Genomic DNA, 24,258 nt, shown 5'->3' on the forward strand with positions numbered 1-24,258 from the left:
GATTTTGGATAGTGCCTCATTTCATCTTCCTCCGGGCTTTGAGGATCGCAAGGTGTAGAATGAGGCGACGTCTTTGGATGAAATGTACACAAGACCTAGAGGAAAGGAGTTATGGTGGTTGTGGTTGTAGTGGTGGGAGGGAGTAGTGCAAGGTTGGGGGCGAGTTAAAGTATTGCCGTCAAGCATTGGAAATACTCAATACTCACTTCAAAAGGAGGGGCGCTGTTTACTGCTTCAACCATGGCATCAGAAGGGAATAGATAATAATCATAATCTGGACAAGGGTAGGAACTATCAGCGGGGTACACCGCTCCCACAAAACAAAACACAACGTCGTAACGAATCATTCGACGATGGCGGCGCTTTTTTGGGGGTAATACACAGGGTGATTGCTCAGTCCCTGTGTACACTGGTACTGAAGCTGTCATTGTTCGTGCACCAGTGTCCATTGCCTCAAACAGTGCTGTTGGAGCTGTATCAAATTTCCCGACAATGTCTGTGCGTTCTGGAGATGGCCTAAACCCAGCCGCTGCCACTGCCGCTGTCACCGAGTCTCCATATGTCTCGGGACTCAAGCTCACATCAGGCGAACTACAAGATTGCGTTTTTGGTTTGCTATGGTCTGAAAACGCAATCTCCCATTCTTTGATCTCATAAAAAGCACAATTCGAAAACGTGTCCAATCCAAGCTTCAGTGATGAGAAGCCCAGGAGACGAGATTGGATCCGATGAGTGCATCCATCAACAGGATCGATGCTGTCACAGCCTAGATGTTCAGGCAACCGGTAACGATGAAAGATTTGAGAGATCCAAACACTACGACAGTGTCAGTTTGTTCTCAGATTGACACCACCACCATCACAACCACAAAACAACATTGACAATCAAGAAGATCTATCTGTTCATCTCTTGGGGGAGGGGAGGGGGGATTGCCTGTGGCGATTTTCTTAGATTAGATTACCTGTCGTGTGGTGTAGTTCTCGGTAGTAGTTCGCTGTTTTCTCTTGAACGTAACATGGATGGACGTTTGATGTCGAGAAAAGTGTTTGAGGAAATGAGGTGGAGGAAGGACTGAGAATAGCGAATAGACCTCAATCAAGTGCACACTCGTATTGAATGGACAAACAAAAAGGGACAAATAGTAGCTTAAAGAAGCAAGAAAATGAAAGAGGCAAAATGAGTTTGGTAGCGATGAGCTTGGTTAAATCTAGAAAGGGTAAAGCCAAAAAAAGAAAGCCAAAAAAAGTGGAAGCCAAAAAAAAAGGAAAAAGAAAAAGCAGGGCTTGCAAATAACTTGGCTCACCCAGAAAATCCCTATTCACACCCAATTTCCATCGCGACCCTTTCTTTTCTCTACAAATGAGCCCAGCCAAAAATAACACACACACACAGAAGAAAGGGAAGAAAAGAGAATCTCAATAATCTCCCGCTTCCAACTCAAAATTACACTTTTTTAATTATATATATACACACATATTCATTTTCCTTCCTCTATTCTTCTACATACTTCTTTATGTTGTATGTTGCTTCAAGAGAGTGATGTCAGATAGACGTCACGCTCTACTGGATTTCTGGTTGGATTTGGAACAATTCCAAAAGGAAAAAAGAAAAAATTAGCTCAAGAAGTATAAGTTAAAAGAAGTGTATCAGCCGATGACCAGTATAAATATTAGATATAAAAAGGTACATGTTGAGGAAAAAGCTCAGATTCTTTTTTTTTATATTAAAAGAAAAAATATATTATTTTTACAAAACTCAAAATTATATATATATATATTTACTCATATGTGTCTGTGTCTATGTGGATATACACAAAATAAACGAAAATTGGATGGTAAAACTATTAAAGGGCATGTAAACTAGTATTAAACCACTCGAACTTGAATATTAGTTTGGTGGGCAAATCATAATCCTCGATGATATAATACAATAGCCATTAAAACAAATTTAATCTTATATATTTAAGTACTCTTCATTTGGTTTCCCGATGACCAACTACTATTGGTTCGGCATACTTGGCCATACTTTTTACTCAAGAAACGATTGAATACAGGACAGGCCAGGATACTTACTTTCTTATTTAAAGCCTTGATCCCATTCTTCAATACTTCATATTAGACTTGTGTAAAGAAATATGAATCTATACTATATCAAACTAAGCTTTATTTGGCTTTCATGAACTTACACATACTTTCCCTTTATATTTATATTTATAATTCTGTTATTTAATGATATACCTGGAATATATAGTGCATTAAATGCTTTTATTGTTTGCTTATTACAGAACTCAATCCCTGCTAGTAGAGTATTCGATATCCATACAAACCACTTATAATTTTTCAAATAAAAAGGAAGGAAATATTCCGTATTAAGACTCTTTAAAGGTTAGTGTTGTTTTTTGTATTTTTTATATCTATTTATTTGTTTATTCAAATGATCTATGAAACAATTACACCAAGAAAGGCATCCTGATTTACTTTGTGTGTCACCAATAATGAGTATAATTTACAAACAGTAATATTACGGGTACGACGTTTCCTGGTGTGGGGACGATATTTCTATATAACCGGGCTAATCAATTGTGGCTACATGTCCGGGGCCCGGCGTCTTTCTCTAATCATTCAGGGCAAAATGGTGTGGGCTAAAAAAAACATAACATATTCATTGCATGCATTAGCTTTACTACTTTGTCCCCACAATTTGAGCTTATATATCTCTTCCCAGGCACCTAAGTCTCATTATAAGAGCCATCGTCTCTATTCGGACAACTTAATAATAAAATGCTGTCTCGTACGAAACACAAATCCTGTATATGCAATTAATAGCAGTTTGCGTCCTAAATTTAGTCTTGACAATAAAGAAATAATAATTGATCATAAATAAACTATATCGATAGCCAGTTATGCAAAAGATCATAATAAGTTTCTGTCATTAGAGTGGGACGACATCTTGTTGAACGTTTTACTATTTATTGACCTTCTTATGCGTATCGTGTTTTTCTCTTTCTTTCACCTACTTATATTCCCAGAGTTAGACAGCACCAGCTGGTAAGTAATTCCCACCTGCCTCTTTTTTTTTTGGAAAGCATAAAAAAGTCTTTATACGAATATTCTGTATCTTTAGGAACCAGATAGAGTTATTCGATGCCGGCAAAAATGTCACAATTTGTAGTCCAGTTGAATCAAAATGTCGCCCCCGACCAAGAAATGCCATCCCCCCTAAAATTAGCGTCCAGGCTGTCCCGCCAGGCTGTCCGTAAGGTTCCCCTAATTTTTGTGGTTCTCGTAGTGAAATTACCCTTTTTTTAGTGTTTTATTGATCTACTAGAACGTTCTGTGTTCAGATTTTAAAATTCCATCAAAATGGACTTAATTGAACAGATAAGAGATAGAGAAATAAGGTGGAGGAAATACGAAAATATGAAAAAAACTAGGTGAGACAGGAGAGGGAAGTAGTCAGTAAGAATCTCAACTATGAACAAGACAAGTAAAACTGCGCTTCCTGAACAATTTACTCACTTTTTTTAAGCAATGCTGATGAATCTAACGGCAGCAAAGAAAGAAGGGGAATTCATGGCAGAAAATCAGATGGTGGTCTGAAAATAGTTTATAAAGAGCATGAACAACAAATTCTGCACATGGAAATAAAAAGTCCCAACGTTGTATCGGAAGACCAAGCTTTCCATCCCGACTTTACTAAACTAGGAAACTTAAGGAAGGATGAAGTGAATTTGATGCTGAAAAGAGAATTTCCAGAAAATACAACCGTATTTGGCATTTTGGTGGGAGGTAATAACATTATTACTAGATATCAAGAAAAGTAATTACTAATATAAAAGCGTAACTTCAATAGGGAATCATGCTAATGTATTTGGTATGGATCTGGTGTATACAAAAGTATACCGATTGTTCGAAATTGGATCTTTCTTTTTCCCTCATAATGCACAAGATTTGAACAGACTTGACGATGTGTTCGACACAATGACCAAACTAAATGCAATACTATGTATTATGCTTCCTTTTTTCTTTTTACTAAACCATATTATTTATATATCTAGGTGTTGATAAGTAAAGGTATCAAAAAAATGCTTGCAAGTGTTCAAAATGGAATACTCTCCCGGATCTCACCCTAGAAAACGACAGCTCTATGTCAAGTCGTTCGTCCCGTCAAAAAATAAATAAATAAAACTAACTGGTTACGCGAATTTTTCTCTTTAAAATTCAATAAAATTCATAAAATTAGGCAGAATATTAATCCATTTGATAAATTTTACAGTTGCTGTACCTTTTGTTGTAGGCGTAGTGTTATTCTGAGCACCATTTTCTTTGGTATCAACGTACTCTATGTTTGGTTTCTCTATATTAAACTTATCCACAGCACGCTCTTTACTTTTGTTCACTTTTTTTTCTGCGCGACAACCATCTCAAAGCGATGGTCAAGTTGTGTTTTAGAAATAGAAAGCCCCATAATATGTTTAGGCAAGCTATCAATAATATCTTCAGTGTAAAGTTGAGGATCTTCGTCAAGTAGATTTTGGATTTATTCCTTATATTCCAATGTGAAGGAGCTTTTACGACCAGTGTTCTTTTTTAAATGTTTATATGATACTTCTTTTTTTTTGGGAACGGTCTTACCATCGTCGAGAAGCTTATATTGTTTTCTGGCCAATTTGATTCAACCTATTGTGACATTTCCTCTTAATCAAAAATACAAATTTTGTTAGCATGAATAGACAACTAGATTTTATTTAAGGCCAATTATTTTCAGCTTAGTGACATTAGCTTTGAGCAAAACGAAGTTTATTTTTTAGTAAAGGACATTTAGTTTTTTGCAATGTGACAATATTTACCGTACTCACTGTATTATGCTCTTTATTTAAAGTAAATGAATAAATGAAAATGAATTGTGTCCCTAACACTTTTGTTTCAATAAAATAAAATAAAAAATATTCATTTAGCCTACTCCTCCTTTGTTTCACCAACAAAAACCAGACTAATCTTAGTTAGGTCTATGACAAGGTTGCTACAAGCTTAGGTACACGATGATGAATATTTTTTAAATATATATATATATAATGGTAGGAACCTTTACATAATATAAAAGAAAAATTAAAAGAAACGCTCTTTTTTTTTAAAAAAAAAAAAAAACAAAGATTATGTAAAATATATACTATAATTATATCATCCCGTGTTAAGCTAAAGCATAGACCATGTCGATCATTATTACACGAATTCCGTTTAAAAGAATCTAAAATATAAAATTACACCGACCAATAGAAAAATAGAAATATCCAACATGGGTGGTTTCACCAATCTTAGCAGATTTCTCGAAGTATCCATAAAAGACACTTTAATATACTCTTACTGACAGTCAACATACTTGATTATATATGCTGCTTTCAAAGTAAGAGGAGTGGGAAATAAATCCTAAAAGTTGAATATTCAAACTTTTTATACGTTTCTATTGAAAACAAACTATACAAGCTATTGAATAGCTCATCAATACAATGGCAGTTGATATAACACACTTTTTTCTCTCTTATTTGAGCTTATGATAACTTGAATGTTGTATAGTATGTTTGAGGTATTATTTATAGTCATAGCACCACTGGCGACTATATGGCTTCTAATAAACGTTAACAGTTAAAATCAGTTGACTTGGCTTGAGATTATTGGCTAAATAGTAGAGTAATTATAGCTCGAAACGTATAGTGATAATAGAATACAAACTTACTTTCATTATCTGGTATTTAGACATAGAAGGTACAAACTTTGCCAGAATTCAATCCCCATACCGAGCAGAAACCTTCTCGTTGAACTGAGCAATACTGTGGTGTAATTACGTCAGATATGTGCGATATTATCGTGAGTTATACTCACAATGCCTTTTCTGCCTCCCTTTGAACTGGTGGGGTTTCTGAAAAGGCTGTTGTATTATAAAATCAAAGGAGCTAGGTATAAGAACTTGCGAACAATTGTCTTTTCTAATATAATAGCGACAAAAAGAGGAGAAGGGATTTACTTGAACTGGCGTCAAAGTTTTTGCTTCTCTTAAAGCAACACTCTTGCATTATTGGTAAATAATTGAAAATAAAAAAGAATAATAAAAAGGAAACAGAAGTGTCTTGCATCATGAGTTTCTTTATATACATTTGATGAATAATCTGCGAATATCATTGAGAGCTGTTTTTACGAAATGTATATAGCTGCTATATATATATATACATACATTCTTTAGAAAATCCTGTATTAATAGCTTACACAACAATTGAACGGGTTTCATATAGTAGTCATACTCTAAAACTTGTTTTGATACCTAAGAATTCTCTTTGTAAAGAGTTGCTTTATAAATGTTGTAATACACTAAATAATTAGATCCTTTGATAATGCTATTACTTCAGAAACCTTTCAATTTCAAGTAATGTACAAGTTTATTTATGTAGGCCAAGGTATCCAAAATCAAGCCCTACAAACGATTCTAGTAACAGCTGTATTAATAACATTAAGTAACTGCATGACTTAACAGCTAGCCATTAACAGAGAAAATCTACGCAATATTATGTAAACTTAATTGATAATACATATTATGGCATTTTTATTTGGTCTTTTAAGCAACAATATATCTTAATTAATCGTTGAATATTGCTTAAACATATCTTGGTATCATAGTTTAGCGACAACTTATTTACTTCATTCGATCGGCTTTGATCAGGATTATAACCTGCCATTTCTTCTTTTGATTATACAACACACACATTATTGCCTTGGAAACCTATTGCTCGAAATAAAAGTATAGATATATACAAATATATATAGATTAGCTACTGTCTTTTGTTTTTTTTTCTTATATATGGTATTAATGAAATATCTTTTCCAAAAAAAAACCACCTTTTATTAAGTCAAGATCAAGTATAGTTAAATCTGGAACTATTCAATTTCTTTGTAAATATTATTGGACCTCGATTATTTGTAAAGGAAGCTTTGAAGTTTCTTGCTTGAATTAATAATATAATATAACAAAACCAATACATATATATTTTTTAAAAATGAAATTTTTGGAATATCTGCTCAACTCATGTTAGCTAGTTTGTTTTTATCAAAGTACTATGCGTGTAATTCATTTTCTAGAATATTTATTGGTAATGCCATGTTGAGACTATATAACGCAGTTTTTTACACAGTTTCTACACTCATAATACTATTATATTGATTTAGGAGTTCAGTGGGGGGTAAGGTTGGTTTAGAATTAGAGTAAAGATATGTGTTTAAAAGAATTGTCATTATTATTATATATATAAAAAAGAGAGAGTGGTTTCATTGATCATATTCAGTGTGAATCAATGTGACTGTGGAAGTACGACTGTCCAACTAGATTGTACTCAATGTTCATCGCTTTAAAGATGGCGTAATATGAATGGGTGAACAGAGATAATTCACAGTGGCGTATGTTTGTGTGTATCAGGATGTTTGTATAGGATTTACATAAAGATATCTCAGACAAACCTTCAAACATCTATTAATAAATAGTGTATAAATATATATATATAAAAAGGCTGCACTTTAGATACATTAATAGATCTTTTAAAATGGAGAGAGCAGAATATTTCGTCTGGTGCTTAAAATCATAGGTTAAAATAATCTTTGCATTTAAAAGATACAAAAAGGAAATGAAGTCTTTACTAATGAAGCATATTAAATATATAGAATGTTAGATTTGTAATTGGGTGCAAGTTTTAAAGCGATGAGGATAGTTTAGTAATGATATCAAAGATTAGTAAACGTTTGATGTCTTTACATGTTAGATCTGTAACATAGCATTATAATTTTGCTCAGAATGATAACTGTCAGCAACATGGCATACGTATGAGCTTGGATATTCTAGCAAAAAAATCAATGCGTACCAAAGGATCTCTTCGGTTGATGAAGTCAATCTAAAATAATATTGATTTGGGTTTCAGAGAGACCAAAATAAATATAAAATCATTATTACTATTTTATCAGTTGATTCACGCTGAGTGCAAACCAGAATTTATCTGGGTGCAAAAGAGATATTACCTAACCGCAAACACACAAGAAAAATACAGTGCACTCTTCTTCTTTTTCTTCATTATAAGACTTATTCATCTTTACTCTCACAGGATAGTACGTAGGACATTTTCACTTGTGAGATTTGTTTTTAATGAAGTGATTTCCCTCTGAATCACTACAGGAAACATTACACGAATTCACCATCCAAAGAGAATCCAACAATGACCTCTGTCGATGAGTCCCAACAACTTAAGGATAAACTTAAGAAGTTTTGTGTAAACGCTCTGATCACCTACCCAACAGACAGTCCTTTGGCATATAAAGACAGGGCTATATACGCCACATTTCGTGACCCTACTGATACTCTACGTGGAACTCGCGAAAGCTACCTTACCGAAGGCAAGTACTCTCGCTGGGTACCTCTATCTAAAGAATCAAAGCTCGGAGACTACGCTGCTTTAAAAGCTCGCCACCATGTTGTCCCAGACCCTCACTGGAAAGTTCCAAGTTTTGATCGGCCCCCACCTTTACCACAAAGCCGTGGTTTGAAGCTTCGTGATGTCGATGAAATTATTGCAGAAGAGTAAGTTGTATTAGTAAATTAACCTCTTGTGTTAATATAGTTTTGTATATAGACGTCTCCTCCGAGGAATGACTGAAGAACAGCGGATGGCCTATAAAGCCGCTCAGGCAGCAAAGGCTGTTCCCCCTCCCCCTCCAAAGGAAGAGCGTCGAGCAAAATCTCCTGAGAAGTTTAACCCAGTCTTGGATTATCTCAATGAAATTACCCAAGCTAGTAAAAAAACCACAAAGACACCTATTGCCAAACAAAACAATAGCATAGCAGCAGGGAAAAGACCGGTAGCGGCACCAAAAAGACAAGATGATATGGTCTTCAAAAAACCTTACCCAAAGGCACCAAACACAGAACCATCAAAAACACCCAAAACGCTTACTGGAAGATTCCCGGAAACATTAAGAAATAGTTTGAAAAAACAATTAGCGAGTATGCCTCTGGAAATCACATATGTGGTATGTCACTTCCTGACAGAAACTCTTTAGAGTTGATGCTAAACTAGTAGAATCGCCTATTGTAGGAATTCACTACAGTACAACATCATCTAAACACTAAAGACGATCCGATCCTGATGAGACAGTTGAGCTCGTTGGAAAAGTGAGCTTTAATGCTTTCTGTTATCCACGCATACACGAGTATACTTATATATTTATTGACTAGGAGCAAAATTAGCAAAAAGGTTAGGCGTCCAATTATGCGTATGCATATCTTGGTACATAGAGCAAGTAAAAAACTGCCTGCTAAGAAAGAAAAAATTAAGCTACACGACTACAACCGATCCCTTTCGCATGACAAGCAAGTATCTCCAAGTAACCGAGACGATATTGCACCGACTGACATTGATATTGATGAGTCCCATGGGAAATCATCTACTGACATTATCCAATCGATGCGTATTCCAAAACGTAAAGAGTCCATTGTTTCCCAAGAAATTGTTTCTCGTGCACAAAAGCATCCTCGTTTGGATGTAGAACTTGAAGAAGGTGAGATGATCAGCCCGTCACCTTCACCTCGACACAACAGCAGTCCACTTCGACAGGAGCCCTTACGTTCAGATCCATCCCGACAAGAAGCTGCGAGACAGGAGGTTTTGAGACTAGAAGCTGCGAGATTAGAAGCTGCGAGATTAGAAGCTGCGAGATTAGAAGCTGCGAGGTTAGAAGCTTCGAGACAAGAAACTTTGAAACAAGAAACTTTGAGACAGGAATCGTTGAGACAGGAATCGTTGAGACAGGAATCGTTGAGACAGGAATCGTTGAGGCAGGAATCGTTGAGGCAGGAATCGTTGAAGCAGGAACCTGTGAAACAAGAGTCTTTAAAGCAGGAACTTTTGAGGCAGGAACCTTCAAGACAGGAGTCTTCTAGACAGGAGTCTTCTAGGCAAGAGTCTTCTAGGCAAGAGTCTTCTAGGCAGGAACCTTCAAGGCAGGAACCTTCAAGACAGGAGTCTTCTAGACAGGAGTCTTCTAGACAGGAGTCTTCTAGGCAAGAGACTTCTAGGCAAGAGACTTCTAGACATGAGACTTCAAGGCAAGAGACTTCAAGACAAGAGTCTTCACGACAAGAGACTTCACGACAAGAGTCTTCACGACAAGGATCGGTTTCACAAACCAGATCAAAATCTACTGAAGAATTAGTACAAGTGCCGTCCAAGACACTCATACACCATGAAAGCGAACCTGTTCCTCGTAGAAGATCCCCTATCCCGCCACGATCCTCATCGCCAGTGCGCTCACAATCATACCAACGGTCACAATCCATATCTCGTTCAACAGCGGCTACTATATCAGCATCAAACATGCCATCTTCTCCTGTATTAAAACAGACAGAACGTTCATCTTCGTCGTCTCGCACATCAATTTCAAATCCTCGATCAACAAGTAGTCATACAACAGAAACCTCCTTGTCATCTACAAAACATACAGAAAGTTCTGGAAATACAAGTACATCAAGAAGTACAAAATCTGCTAAATCATCTACCTCTGGTATTGTCTCGTCGCATGCTGGCCATGCAGCAGAGAAGGACCAAGAAATCACGACATCGCGACAACCTAGACCTACCGATCGTTCAACAACTGTAACCAAGTCAACAAGTGGCTCTGATACAACAACAAAAGCATCACACTCTTCACACTCACCAGCAATTAATACATCAGCTGTGGCAAGTCCAAAGATTGTACGACCTATTCCAAAGCAATCATCAGAATCAAAAGATCCGAAACTGTTAACAAAAACTAGCAGGTCTAATACAAGCACATCTATACCGGCCACCGTAGCTACGACATCAGCCTCAACTACAACAATAACTACAACTCCGACTGCGGCTGGGACTGGACCTACAACCTCAAATTCAACTGCAACTACAACTACAGCTACAGCTACATCTGCGACTACGACTGCAGCCGCAACTGTGGCTACTGGATCACTGTTAAGTGCGACTGCTCCTGACGCTGAAACACCAGAAAAGTTTCGGTTATTCTCTATTATGTAAGTGGGCTTAAATTGTCAGTCATCCTGGAAAAGGATATATATATAGCAGGATATAATTAAGGCTAATACTTCTCATTCAAGGTTTCAAAAACTCGCTTCTGCTTACAAGCATCGTGGAGATAGTCCCACCCTCGAAATACTCGGTGTTATCGATCATATTCACGCCTTGCTCAACTATGTCCTAGCATTCTTTTATCATGATAAGATCGGAAACGAAAGTAGCATTGACAATTGGGATACACTACATCCATTCTGCGACGTAATTTTGAAGAAACTTAGGGCCAAACAAGAAATGGAACTATATGGTCTATGTTTAAGAATAAGCGCACTTGTTCGGTTTTATTCATTTAGCCGTAGAACATCTATCATCATTCACAGAGCAAAGAAGCAAAAAGATGCTGACAAGAGTAACGAAGAAAGGCTTATTAGCCTAGCAAAGGATCAAGAAAAAGCGTATGGTACCTTGAGAGAGTGCGAAAAGTACCTTGGATATCATCATATCATTCAAAAGTTTCCTGTGACCTTTGATGATGTATGTACCAAAGGAAAACTTGGTGCTGGAATTGTACTTGGTGGTGAGGCCGGTGTCTCGATAGAGCCAATGTTCCCTTTTGCTCCATTTTCAAGATTACACCATGCAGCAATCATGGGAAAATGTATTATTGGTGAATTTGTCACTCAACGTGAATTAGAGTATAATCCTATAAGTAATACCGACGACTTCATGTGAGTCTGAAGATTGAAAAGAAGAAGCAAAAGAAGCAAAAGAAGAAGAATACCTTAAACTATGTCAAAGCCTATCAGGTGTGCCAAATGGCAACATTTATCAATTATTAAACCTATCGGGGACAGTGGTTTACTTTTTAATTTTTTTTAATAAACCATTATGATTACCCTTGTAAGCTTTATAGATTTGAAGTAAAATTGTATTTATTTTAAATATGATCAATATCTTGATTCTCATAATGCTTATTTCGAAAGTTATGGTTATCTTAAAGGAAATATGGATCGAGATTGGTTGAAAATTAAGGAGTTTTTTTTTAAAACATGATTTATTTGTCTTTGAAATACTGCGGCTTAAACATCTTATTTTAACCCGATCCAAAATTACGGCTCGTGAATCTCTTCGTTTATAATACTATCTTCTTGGAGGGTTTCTAGGCTGAAAAAAGAAACATCTACAAAAAAAAACATGAAAATAACCTAATATTGAGAAAACATTCTTTTATCCACCAATTTTTCTTAGGTAACAAAAAAATGTAAAGAAGGCTCAATTAGTAAATGTACGAGAATAATAAATATACATATCTTATTATATAGCAATAATATCACTTACAGTTACTTGTCTGATATTGCTAGGCAGCCACACGATTCAGCAGGTTTAGGAGGTGTAGCTGATTGACCTATTTTGTAAGAATTTGATTAATTATTTAATATAAATACTCTAAAGTGTACTATCTAGTAGATAGTTAAAATGGGATATTGATCTTACTTGATTTTCTTGGAAAACAGCATTCATGCATTATGGGTTATGTGCGTAGTGAAGGGGCTTGAGAAGAGATAAAGATTAACAGTTAAACAGGAGTGGTATATATAGACAACATTAATAATGCGATGGGTTGTCATAGTTAACTAAAGTGGTCAATAAGTACCTGTGAAATATCAAAACTAATATAGTATAGAATGTATTAAAATGGAATAATAAAAGCCAATTAATAATAGAAACAATGACTTGAGAGTCTGAACGTATGAGATGGTTGAGTGCTACCCTTTAAGACCAAGTTAAGATATATTAGTATGATAAATTCTCTTGGTAATATATAAAGAATATGTGTGGTCTTGAGAGATATCCTGTACATATGTTGCCATAGTCTTGCGTATATAAACGAGGGCTTAGAGACACTATTACTGCGCAAATACACCTGAACTATTATTAATAAAATTATGATTATTACAAGTTTTTTTTCGTCCAGTGTACATTCAGTTCGCGTAACATAGCATATTTATCTTTCATATATATAATTGCGTACTTATACTATAGACTACAAAATAGCATTTGTTACATTTATATTTTATTTAGCCATAGTACGGTTTACAGAAATTAAAGACAATTAGACGAGCTAGTATATTTATATATTAAGTTATAATAAATTAAGTTTTATAAGGACCAAAACTTGGGATTCATTGATATTTTTCTGGACGATAAAGAAGGCTACGTAAATGAACTGATCAAGAAGACAGAAAGTCCTCAAACTTTGATAGGAAGTAATTTAGAAATCGTTGATCATTGATAATAATTTTCTTAGTTGTAGTTTTGTGGGTCAGAATTTTCGGGTGTGTTTTCCGATAGACACCAAATATTAAGTACTATGACCCCTTTTATGTGTTCTAAGGATCGTAATAAAGTGAAGAAGAAGAATAAAATCCTTTAATCACATCTCATGAGCATAGGCGTTTTAAAATAGTATATAAAGACTTTACAATTTGCACTTATTCTTCCTTTTATTATTACACACCCTCTCTCAACTTCATCTCTTTTAACCAGCCTTCTTCTCCTCCTTTCACACTTTACAATCCAAACTTTACTATGCAGACCCTCTTTATTCAAAAGCGTATGTTGTATCTCAGGTACGAAACAAAATAGAAAATATAAAATTGATAATTACTACAGAAAAAAAGGGGGGTTTTATGGTGGTCTTATGGCTGTTAGAGAAGAGGGAGGTTTGTGCAATTTTGTTTTACCAATCTCTTTTCCAATGTACTAATATGGACAGAAATGTCTTACCAATTTTCTGAAGTTTCATTTCCATATTGAGGTCCACGTCACGGTCGGGAAATAGAATATAGCTAAACTAACGAACATTAACTTGTATTAACGGTTAAGTTGATAGTCTGGTAATGCTTGGTCAATCAATTGACATAAACTATATTGTTAATTGCAGGATCGGTAATAGAGTGCGTAATATATATAATCCAAATATATAATTTTTGAAGAATGACATAAAAGAAGTCATGTTAATATAATATCTACATTGTTAAAAGTATATTTTTTAACATATTTTACTTCTTCATCTTCCTTTGAATATATCGTTAGTTTAGCAGTTAAAAATAACCTTCAATTATTGGCTGAAGACACTTTGTAAAGCCCAAATTGGGCTTACAAAATTTTTGGAAAAGGTGCCCTTTTGACAAAATCTTTTTTGGAAGTATGAGACAAACTATTCCTTTTTAGGCGGGCAATTTCCTTTTTAATTTTGTTAAGAAAATTGCACAAACCTCCCTAAGGTGTTATGATATGTCAAAACACCCACTTCTTTATTTGGCGAATCTGTGAGGCTTCGTTTAAATTTTTGTATTCCAGCAATTTGATTTTGACCCCAAGTTGCCACAATTCCCCTCCAAATTTTCGGTATTTAAAATATTTTGACAACTTAAATAACCGACTTACTTATTTGGCGATGAGTTTATATACTACAAAATACAGGCAGTCATACTTTTTTGAACCTGAAAGAATTCGGCAGGTCCAGCATAAACTCGGTGTGGACAGACTAAAAATTCGAAAAAAAAGGTTCAAAAAAAAGGGCAAAACGAGCTCATCTTGAACTTGGCCAATCAGACTAATTTATGACTGACCACACCTTTCTTTAAAAAAAGTGCAAAATTAGTCCAAGTACATATTAGATAAGATTGTGCTTATAAAGCCTTCCCTGTCATTACGTGAAAACCTATTTTGCGAGTTATTCTAGATATCGCATTCTATGGCACATTTTTCCTATAAAAAAGCTCTTTTTCTCAATTCTAGTGGCAATGGAAGAATTATAGCCAATCAGAGTCGTTTACAAATTGATCTTTTTTTGCCCTTTTTTTTTGCCCTTACTTTGCCCCCTTTTTTTATCTTTTTTTTAACTTGGAACTATCACAACTCGACACCTTTATTACACGTACTCCATTATTAAACAACTTCTTCAAAAACCCAAATGTCATTTATACTGGGGCTCATATTCACCCAATATTCATCCAATATTCAGCTTGAAGAACAATTTATCAATTGATTACAACTTTTGATTACGTCAACCCCAGCACTACGCCTTGGATGTTTACCTCTTTGTTTTATTTTTCTTTACCCTAAAGTATTTTGGCAAACCACATATCCACTGAGCTGGTAAGATTAGCTGCATAAATATAAAACGGATTCACATTGTGAATAAATATATAATAATTGAAATGTATAGTACAAACAAACGCTATATTCGCAAGTTTGAGAAAGAATAATCGAATGCGTCGAAAAAAAAACGCCGCAAGAAACTTTTTACCAAGGAGCGAACACCTTGCCACCATCCTTTCTACAAAGTAATACCAAACGAACCTTATCAGAAAGCTTTTCAGAAGAAAGTTTCAACAAAAGAAATCGTGTAGAAGGGCCGGTGAAAGACTTGGAGGAATGCTTCTTTACTTCGATGAGAGACCGCGTAGAAGAACTTGTCAAGCAAACTAAAACTCAAGATAAAACAAATGAACTGAAAAACAAACTCCTAAATGTAAAGACTATACCGGCAGCAATAATAACGAATGCAGCACAACTTGCCAAGTGTGACAGAAAAGTAATGTGCTCACATATGGAGCACCGCCCTGGGCTAAAAAATGTTGAAGAATGGAAGAAGTTCGTATCTCAAAACTTCGACAAAATAGCTGAGGCTGCCGTAGGCTCGGTCGTAAAAGACACAGCTAAAGTATACTCTTCTTCCACTCCAACAAATAAACAGCCATATGAAGAAATGAGAACGTGCACGGTCCAGATAAACAGCCTCTTCAGATCGGATCTCCCTCCTATTGTAAAGACATTCGTGTGTACTAGATTACAAGATTCGATGGTTACCTCGACAGATTATACCCTTTGCTTTTCGGCATTCGTGAATATGATGATAAGTGAGCTGAAGACTAGCGAATTCTTCTTTGACAACAATGATATCAAGATTAAGAAAGTTCTTGGATTCAACCTCGCCAAATTGCTGCCTTTTGTTACAACTAATGAGCCAAAACATACCATCCAGCCGTTGGGCAAGGATTTAATTGCCTCTAAACGATTTGAGACGGACTCCAAGTGTCTCTTCACAAGCCAACATCTGCAAGTTGTGTATAGTTATTTTTTTGGTGCCCGTGGTGCTAAAGAAGAAAATTTAAACGCCCACCCTGTGCAGAATAGTCTGTTTTGTTCTTTCAAAGAATTCGGCCTTGATAAACAGAGCTTCTATCTTGAGAAAGCATCATCGTCGGCAATGTCGATGGCTCTTGAAATGTACCTGGTCAACTTTGAGAATATGTGGGACGGGAAAAAGATAATTAACAAGCTTTTGGACAAAGTGATACTAGTGCTACTTCGCCACCATCTTGCCCGCAATAGAGAATCAAAGCGTATCTCGACCACAACAACAAGGAATCCACCTGGAAAGAAGGATATAAGAAACCATGTGCGTTATGTTTGTCGTGCAGAGGATAAAAAGCTGAAAAAGTTGGTACAAAGAAAGGGAAAAGCAAGCGGATTAGAAGGAGAAAAGTGGGCCACTAAGATAAATAGTGCGAAGCAGCGTCTAGCAAATTTAAGACATACTTTTAAAAAGGTAAGGTGGAAACATTTTCATTGGCTTGAAATTGCCAGCTAATGCTTCATTTTACTTTAGAAGATAAGTCAAATGCTGAATGATAGAAAGGAAGCTTCTGTGAAACACAAGCTCGTTGTTCAGGATTTGAACATCGCGGAAGAACAGCAAGATTTTCTGGAAGAAGTGGGGACTTTGGATGATGATGTTCCGGAAAGGAGGTTGAATCAACTCAAGTCCGTAATTAAACACTTGGTCTTCAGCAATGATACGCCTGTATATTTAGAAGATGTCAAACATCCTGTGGTATACACACCACAATTGAGTGAAGAACAGACCCCACAACCAAACACTGGTTCCTTCTTGCTAATGAACCTGGCAAGTTAACAATCTCCGGAACTGTTACACACCAGGCACACGTACACTACACACTCATACAGTGTAAACCAACCATTACACAACAGGGATTTGAATTACAGGGATTTGAATAGTAGCAGATATAAACAATATTATTTTGTCTCTTTAATAAATAACACTCTCACAGTATCTACTTTTCCCATTATTGAGATACTAACCCATAAACAATCCCGAATACCTCACATCAGTCCCCTGAGGCCACCACCACCGAACAGTCAGTATGCTTGTTGATTTGCAATACGTTGATGAAGTCCTTGCCTCCGAAAAAGCAATATCACGTAATTGCGTATCAGATGTATTTCTGTATCTTTGCAAACGACGTTCTTAAATATGCACGTTATATAAAGTTTACTCGCGCATTATGTCCTTCAACATCATTCTCGTCATTGAGTGTACTACACCTGGATTCAGTTGCATTATATCAGCTATTGACCCAGAATATAGATCAAGACAAGTCGGAAGAACCACCATCACATACCAACCAGCAAGAAAAGGAAGGGTATAGTAGAATGATACTCTATGGGTATAATAGGGATGAGCTGATAGGGTCTCAAGACAAAGCGCGCCAAAACAAAGATGCCACATTTAACGCAGTATTTGATATGGGAGAGATTCAGAAAGCATGTGAATCGTATGGTCTATATTTTGCACATCGGATGACATGTCTACCAGGAATGAAAGCAGTGCGATTATTGGGATCGAAAATAAAAACCCATGGCACCGTAAAAGAGGGGACAAAACAGTCATATGAAGCACGGATTTTAAGAAACCCGAGCATTATGCAAGAAGGACGAAAAACAAAGGATGCTCTTTTTTCTGAGCTTCAAAGCTTAACAGAAGAAGTCAAGACGCTTGAATCTGTCCGTAAAAGAGAGCTAGATCTTCTGAAAGACAGTAACTTCCAAAGGAAAATCAAAGAATGTAAATCAAATTGGGGGACAACAGATGACAAGGATCAGTTATACCGGACGATTGAAAAATATAAAGAATCGAGATATAAATCTTATTTGATGGTTAACAAGATCAGAAACGAACTCGCCGAAAAAAAGACAACAGTTATATTTCCGACAGATGGCAATTCGTTCCAAATCAAAGCTCCATAATGTTAAAGATGTCCCTCAAGATAGCAGAAGTCCAATTGAGAAATGTGGCAAAGGTGTGACCAAGGCGGAGGACCGAACTGTTGTGAATCCTGGTGACTTTAACTATGCGGGTACTGACAATGGCCTGGTGAATATGACAACATCAATACCGATGTCGTTACAAAGAATGAAATTTCATCTAAAGCTTTTCAACTATTACACCGCGTTAAGAAAGGTCTCCAATGAAGACAGTATCGGCTTGAATCTATCTAAAGAAGAATCATTCCTACATTTGCCATCAGTTACAAATACGAAGGCTAGTGATGTTAGGGGGTTTCATTATCTCTTAGGATTCGGAAAGCGGGTGTTTAAATGATGAAATTATTGGCTGAGAATAATCTGAATAGAATTAAAATGTATAGATTTAATCCGAAGGCTTTCGGATTGAAATTTAGGATTGCTCATTTTGACGTCTTGAAATACTTAGAGCAAAAGTTTCTCAATTTATTTGCCTCTCTTACATATTTCTACTTTGTATATCAACTTTTTATAAGCTAAGTTTCCAATATAAGCAATAGAAATTAACTTAATTGCTTAGAATAAAATATTAGGTTCAAGAATAAAACGATTAATTAAAAAGGGGGACTCAATAATTTTCATTTTATAATCATTCTCATTGGCTACAGGTTTAACATCCGCTTTCCGAATCCTAATCCGAATCCGAATCCTAAGAGATAATGAAACCCCCTAATGAAACCCCCTATTATCATTTCTTTTTTTTTTTAAAAAAAAAAAAGTGACTGCCCATTTTTTGTGGGAAATAAAGGCACTCCTTATTTGGACGTTATGGCAATTTGATTTGATTTTGCCATAACACAACACCCACTTTAAAACCTTGCTTGAAAGTATGGCAAATAAAAAGCTATTTATTTTGGATTTATTGTTAATGAAGTACAAAAATAACACTATTAAAAAGGGGTTTATGTCAACTGTGCCATGTTTATTCTAATTTGACTAAAAGAGATACCAGTCTATAGTGCAAACAAAGAACCAAAAAAAAAAGTGGCACAGGGCAATGAAATAAAAACTATTTTCACAGGCTGTGCTGATAGTAGTCAAACTATACTTATATATATAGGTATCAGAAGTATTTTATACCTGCTAGAGAGCAGGTACGTCTTTTATTCAGAATTTTGAGATATTGTTCCTTTTTTGAAAAAATATACATCTAAAAACGGAACACTTTCTGCTATCAGCAGGAGTTTTTTATTTACTTTGTAGTAACATTCCGAGAGCACCTAAAAATCTTCCATTCTAAACCTTTACTAAAAAAATAAAAGCCTGTTTAAAGAACTACACTAAATAACTCGAAAGCAAATGTGATTAGATAAGAAATTTAAATATTAATCTTTTAGCTTGGCCTACAATATTCTACCAAGTTAAAGTTGCTGGGCTTGTTAGTCTTGGGGTCACAAGCCAAGAAGCAAACACAAGACCCTTAAACCTTTCACTAATTAGCTCATAAACAATTTTAATACAAGTGCTCATATTTACATTTCTTTCTTATTGATCGGTAATGGTAGACAAGCTTTTATGTGTCAATTAATATCCCATACAATGCGATTAACCCAAAACTTCTATCCACGTGGTCAGCTTTAAGAAAAACAGATCTTGGTCTATTTCCCATAACTACTTTATACGTATATTATACACAGCAAAGATAGAAAAAAAAACAGTTAAAGAGTCTTAAAATATAGTTATTTTTAAAGATGATGGGAAAATTAACCATGAGAAATATGGTAATTTATTTGATAGTTTATGACTACCCAGAAGTATAATAGTAATAATAATAGTAATAATAATAGTAATAATAATAATAATAATAATAATAATAGTTTCTATACATTTGAAGACAAAGAGTCCCATTTTTTTTGTGGCAGTAGCTTGTGATACCAATTAAAAGGAACCAGTCGTTTGTTTGGTACAAAACAAAGCCAAATAAGAACTCGAGATACTTCTTTAAAGATCATATCTAAAATCAGGGTGTCTGTCTCCGGCAATTTGTACACTTCCGTACTTGAGAAGCTCATAGTCCTTCTGTTCTTGATTCAGTAACTCGCGACGTTTGTTTTCACGGCTCAATAGGGTTCTGGCAATGATCACAACAATTGTCTGTGCACCCACACAAGAAAAGGCAATAGTGTTACCAGCAAAATATGTCGGAGGGTCTAGAATAAAGATAGAAACTTCAGTTAGAGAAAAGAAAAAGAGATATAAAAAGTTTTTTGAACAACCAAAGTTTGGTGGTCTTACCATAGTATATTTGACCACCGATTGCACCACCAATCGTACCGACAGAGACAATAACGGCTGAAGCTACAGCTCTACGTGTCAGACCTCCACTAACGGTCAAGCATGTGTAAGAGACTGTGGTACATGGCTCAGGCCTTTTTTCAGTTTTTTTTAGACTTACTAGTTGCTGTTGAACCAGGGCGCTTTTACCGCAGCGTTGGCATATACGGCAATTGTGACAATACAGGCACCAACGTAATTTGCAGCGACATTGCTGACAGGGGCAAACATAAGAATCAAAAAGCCGACCATCAAAATGATGTTGATACCAATCATATGAGTGGATGAATCAAAGTAGTTGCCTAAATAGCTATAAATATTAGTTCATGAACTATAAAGTATCCCTTGTAATCCGGCTTACCGGAACAGTGGGCCATAAACCGAATTCCCAAAAATGCCATGATGTAGGGTGGAATCGTAAGAAGTTGTACGACAGGATCCGACCATGTTCCCATATTGGAAATTATTGAAGGCAAAAAGAGAACGATCCCTTGCAGGGGGACGGTACCCAGGATGTATATCACAATGAAAACATATGTCTTCCAATCCATGAATACGGAAACGACTTGCATCCAAGACCATGATTCATCGTGAGCGGGCCCAGCATCTATAATTGGTAGACTAAAAATAAGTTTCCAATAAAGACAAACTGAATTCCTGATAAGAACCTTCAGCAATTCGTCTGACAGCCAATTGTTTCTCATCGCTTGTCAAAAACTTGGCAGTGGCAGGGGTATCCGGTAGGTACCATGCAACAAAGGGGGATATGAGTATAGAAGGAAGCCCCTCGATAATAAACATCCTAAAAATAATAACATTCAGTCTTACTCCACTCAAATAGTTTTCACCAATGTTTTCTATTTTGGATACTTACCATTTCCATGACTCTAAGCTACTGTCATTTATCTGTAAAAGACCATAGCCCAATAGACCATTAAAAGCTCCAGCAAGGGATCCAAAGGACCAAAAGAACCCAAGTCTTGAACCAGTTTCTTGGCGTGTATACCATGTAGACACGTAGTAGACCACACCCGGAAAGAAACCTAAAATAGGTGGTTAACCGAGTTAGACTAGTTTTCCAATGAATCAGTCCTAATTCGTACCAGCTTCTGTAAGACCAAGTAGAAATCGGGTCAGGGCAAGTCCGGAAAAGTTCTCCACAGCACCCATACATGTTGCACAGATACCCCAGGAACTACAAGGATGGAAGGTAAATTTAGAAAAGAAAAGAAAAGAAGAAAATACGCTAAGGTTATATGTAACACCAGTCGATCATTACCATGTAAGAATGGCAAACCAGTAGGACGCACGCCAACGTCTTAGGATAATATTAGAAGGAAGTTCAAAGATGATGTAGCCAAAGTAAAATATAGAGAGTGCCCATTGATATTGGTCTAATGAGATATTCAAGTCGACTTCTAATGTTCCGACTTTGGCATTACTAATATTGGCACTAATGAAATAATGGATTGTTAATGTATGTACAAATCAACCGATAATAAATAACATAAAACCATTTACCGATCAATATAGTTTAAGAAATACAAGACGCAAAGTATAGGGATAAGTTTTAGATCTTGCTTGCTAGAATTGACGCAAAATAGTTAGATATGATTTATAGAATGGTTTTGTGTATCGAATCAATTCAAATTTACCGAAGAAGTTTTAGGACAGCAGCTCGATCTATGGGATCTGCACTTTCGACAAAGGTTGGGTCGATTTCTACCTTGTCTTTCCCATTAACTTGAACCTGAATGGTTTCCTCGATTTCCGACATTATATCGATGCGTCTAGAGAAGTGCGAGTGAAGGTGTGGGTAATATGTATAAGATGTAGATAATTTATAAAAAAAATTCTCGATGGGCCAGGATCCTTTCTTTTTATACGAATTGTTTCGATGAGTGATTTTTTTTTATAACCAAATGTGTGTGAGAGAGAGGGGGGGGGGGGGGGGGGGGGGATCATTACATCCTAAAAAGCAAACGTTCCAGTAACGAAATTCATTGTTATAATGAGGGCATGAACTTCATGATTTTGACTGTAAAACTTAGATGAGTTAACCAAAAAGTGCAACGTCTTACAAACGCGTTCTGTTTTGGATTGGCAAGAGTGAACTCATGATGATCAGCTCCGATTTCTGGCTGTGGTACATACCGCATCGAGGTTTTATGTCCTGCAGTAAGTTGGGGTTTCAATGGCCACATGTTTTTATTTATTCTATAGTTTTGCTGAATGTACATTTGCTGTATGGTTAATGATGAGATGATATCCTATTAGAACAACAACAAGAATAACAAAAAAGTAAAATAAAATGATATTTTCAACCCATCCTTCAATATTGTCCAATCAGATGAATGAAGTCATAGAAAAAGAAGAAGAAGAAAAAAAGGCTGCGGTAACTTTACTTTGTGTGAAGCCAGAAGGTTCATTGATCTCCTAAAGGGTTTCGAGGGACAGGGTTGAATATCTCAGCCAAAGAGATCTGTCAATACACCTTATATTGCAGTGAACATCAAAAAAGGGTTTCCCACCTGCATTTGATTTAGATATTTGGAGAAAATTTATTATCAAATATTGTTATGAGATGCGTCTTTGTTATTGATACATAAGAAGATATGCCTCTGTTATATAAATAAAAGAACGATCATTAGAATTAGATGTAAAAATCTGAGTGCTTCATCGGAAGGACTATTCCGCCAATATACATATATTTGATATCTTTGTTATGTTGAATACCTTAATCCAGAATCAACAAAGAAAAATCATTCTTACTATTCTTGCTTATTTGTGTCTATGTTTATTAGAAATTGAATTAAATTGAATTGAATTGAATTTGCTACATTTGCTACATTTGCAGATTATTTTACTCACCAGAAAACAAAAAAAAATCAACCTTTAGTTTCCATAGTCTCTTTTTGGAATACGCTATGGTTAGAGGTAGTCCTCTATTTAGCCAAATAAAATAAAAACCGGTTTTCTGGATGGTCTTTATGCACCATGACATACTTTCTTATTCATTGTCAATGGCACCAACACAAAGAAACTTTAGACACACGTTGAATCTAGCCTGGATTCTAATGAGCGTATACTAACACAACGTACGCTCAGCCGATAAGTCATATGTGTATATTATTTTAAAGGTACCACACATTCCAACTACTAATGACATTGATCAATTCTTATTCCTCGGAAAACAAGTCATAAAAAGCTGTTCTAAAGCCAACTAGTTTCTTGACGTCTGATCCTATGTCAAATGGCAAATAATAATGATAATAATAATTGTGCTCAGACTTTGTTTCTTAGAACTTTTGCTACACAATATTCCTGTCAATTCTTATTTTATCTTAAACACGCACTTTACACAAACAAAGAATTCTATTCAAATAAGTCGTATACAGCTATATAAAACAAGACTTTAAATGATGTTTTGTGCGATATTTGTGAATTTATAATATATTAAGAGAAGCTCTCTCTCTCTCTCTCTCTCTCTCTCTACACACACAGTAATATGATCAATTCTCACACCTATATAATGTTAAAGATATACATTACTAAAGTAACATAGAAGAAAGAAAGAATAGATTTTAAAGAATAGGCAACACATCATTTGGTAGTCAGAATATGCGTTAGAAAACGTAGAAATTTATCACAACTGACATTGTCATTTATAATATGATAATTATAGTAATTATATATGACTAGATGATGCTTATATG

At 35.6% G+C, this 24,258-nt stretch overlaps 5 protein-coding genes across 5 annotated transcripts; 4 read left to right on the plus strand and 1 right to left on the minus strand.

Annotated features, from left to right (window-relative positions):
* Positions 1 to 1,785: 1,785 nt before the first annotated feature.
* On the plus strand, positions 1,786 to 4,562 carry PHYBLDRAFT_66122 (hypothetical protein; the record flags this gene model as incomplete). Its single annotated transcript, XM_018441591.1, has 9 exons — positions 1,786 to 1,834; positions 2,352 to 2,384; positions 2,897 to 3,047; positions 3,124 to 3,255; positions 3,529 to 3,788; positions 3,853 to 4,005; positions 4,058 to 4,067; positions 4,243 to 4,336; positions 4,503 to 4,562. The coding sequence occupies 9 exons, from the start codon at positions 1,786 to 1,788 to the stop codon at positions 4,560 to 4,562; spliced, it is 942 nt and encodes a 313-aa protein (XP_018287698.1).
* A 1,318-nt stretch (positions 4,563 to 5,880) lies between these two features.
* PHYBLDRAFT_172293 (hypothetical protein) lies at positions 5,881 to 7,397 on the plus strand (the record flags this gene model as incomplete). The annotated part of the gene is made up of 6 exons (XM_018436767.1): positions 5,881 to 5,954; positions 5,996 to 6,075; positions 6,375 to 6,417; positions 6,443 to 6,505; positions 7,215 to 7,228; positions 7,303 to 7,397. 6 exons carry the CDS (start codon positions 5,881 to 5,883, stop codon positions 7,395 to 7,397), a joined length of 369 nt encoding a protein of 122 aa, XP_018287699.1.
* Positions 7,398 to 11,350: 3,953 nt separating this feature from the next.
* Positions 11,351 to 11,991, plus strand: PHYBLDRAFT_159822 (hypothetical protein). Its single transcript, XM_018434066.1, has one exon. It carries the CDS (start codon positions 11,387 to 11,389, stop codon positions 11,822 to 11,824), a length of 438 nt encoding a protein of 145 aa, XP_018287700.1. The 5' UTR covers positions 11,351 to 11,386; the 3' UTR covers positions 11,825 to 11,991.
* A 1,690-nt stretch (positions 11,992 to 13,681) lies between these two features.
* On the plus strand, positions 13,682 to 18,566 carry PHYBLDRAFT_172295 (hypothetical protein; the record flags this gene model as incomplete). Its single annotated transcript, XM_018436768.1, has 7 exons — positions 13,682 to 13,722; positions 13,766 to 13,815; positions 15,327 to 15,444; positions 15,473 to 16,712; positions 16,773 to 16,997; positions 17,297 to 18,163; positions 18,204 to 18,566. 7 exons carry the CDS (start codon positions 13,682 to 13,684, stop codon positions 18,564 to 18,566), a joined length of 2,904 nt encoding a protein of 967 aa, XP_018287701.1.
* A 1,643-nt stretch (positions 18,567 to 20,209) lies between these two features.
* On the minus strand, positions 20,210 to 22,319 carry PHYBLDRAFT_66119 (hypothetical protein; the record flags this gene model as incomplete). Its single annotated transcript, XM_018441590.1, has 10 exons — positions 20,210 to 20,418; positions 20,504 to 20,592; positions 20,664 to 20,844; positions 20,904 to 21,149; positions 21,211 to 21,344; positions 21,417 to 21,585; positions 21,646 to 21,737; positions 21,822 to 21,995; positions 22,064 to 22,126; positions 22,198 to 22,319. The coding sequence occupies 10 exons, from the start codon at positions 22,317 to 22,319 to the stop codon at positions 20,210 to 20,212; spliced, it is 1,479 nt and encodes a 492-aa protein (XP_018287702.1).
* Positions 22,320 to 24,258: the final 1,939 nt, after the last annotated feature.

Source organism: Phycomyces blakesleeanus (assembly GCF_001638985.1).
Source record: "Phycomyces blakesleeanus NRRL 1555(-) unplaced genomic scaffold PHYBLscaffold_21, whole genome shotgun sequence".
NCBI lineage: Eukaryota > Fungi > Mucoromycota > Mucoromycetes > Mucorales > Phycomycetaceae > Phycomyces > Phycomyces blakesleeanus.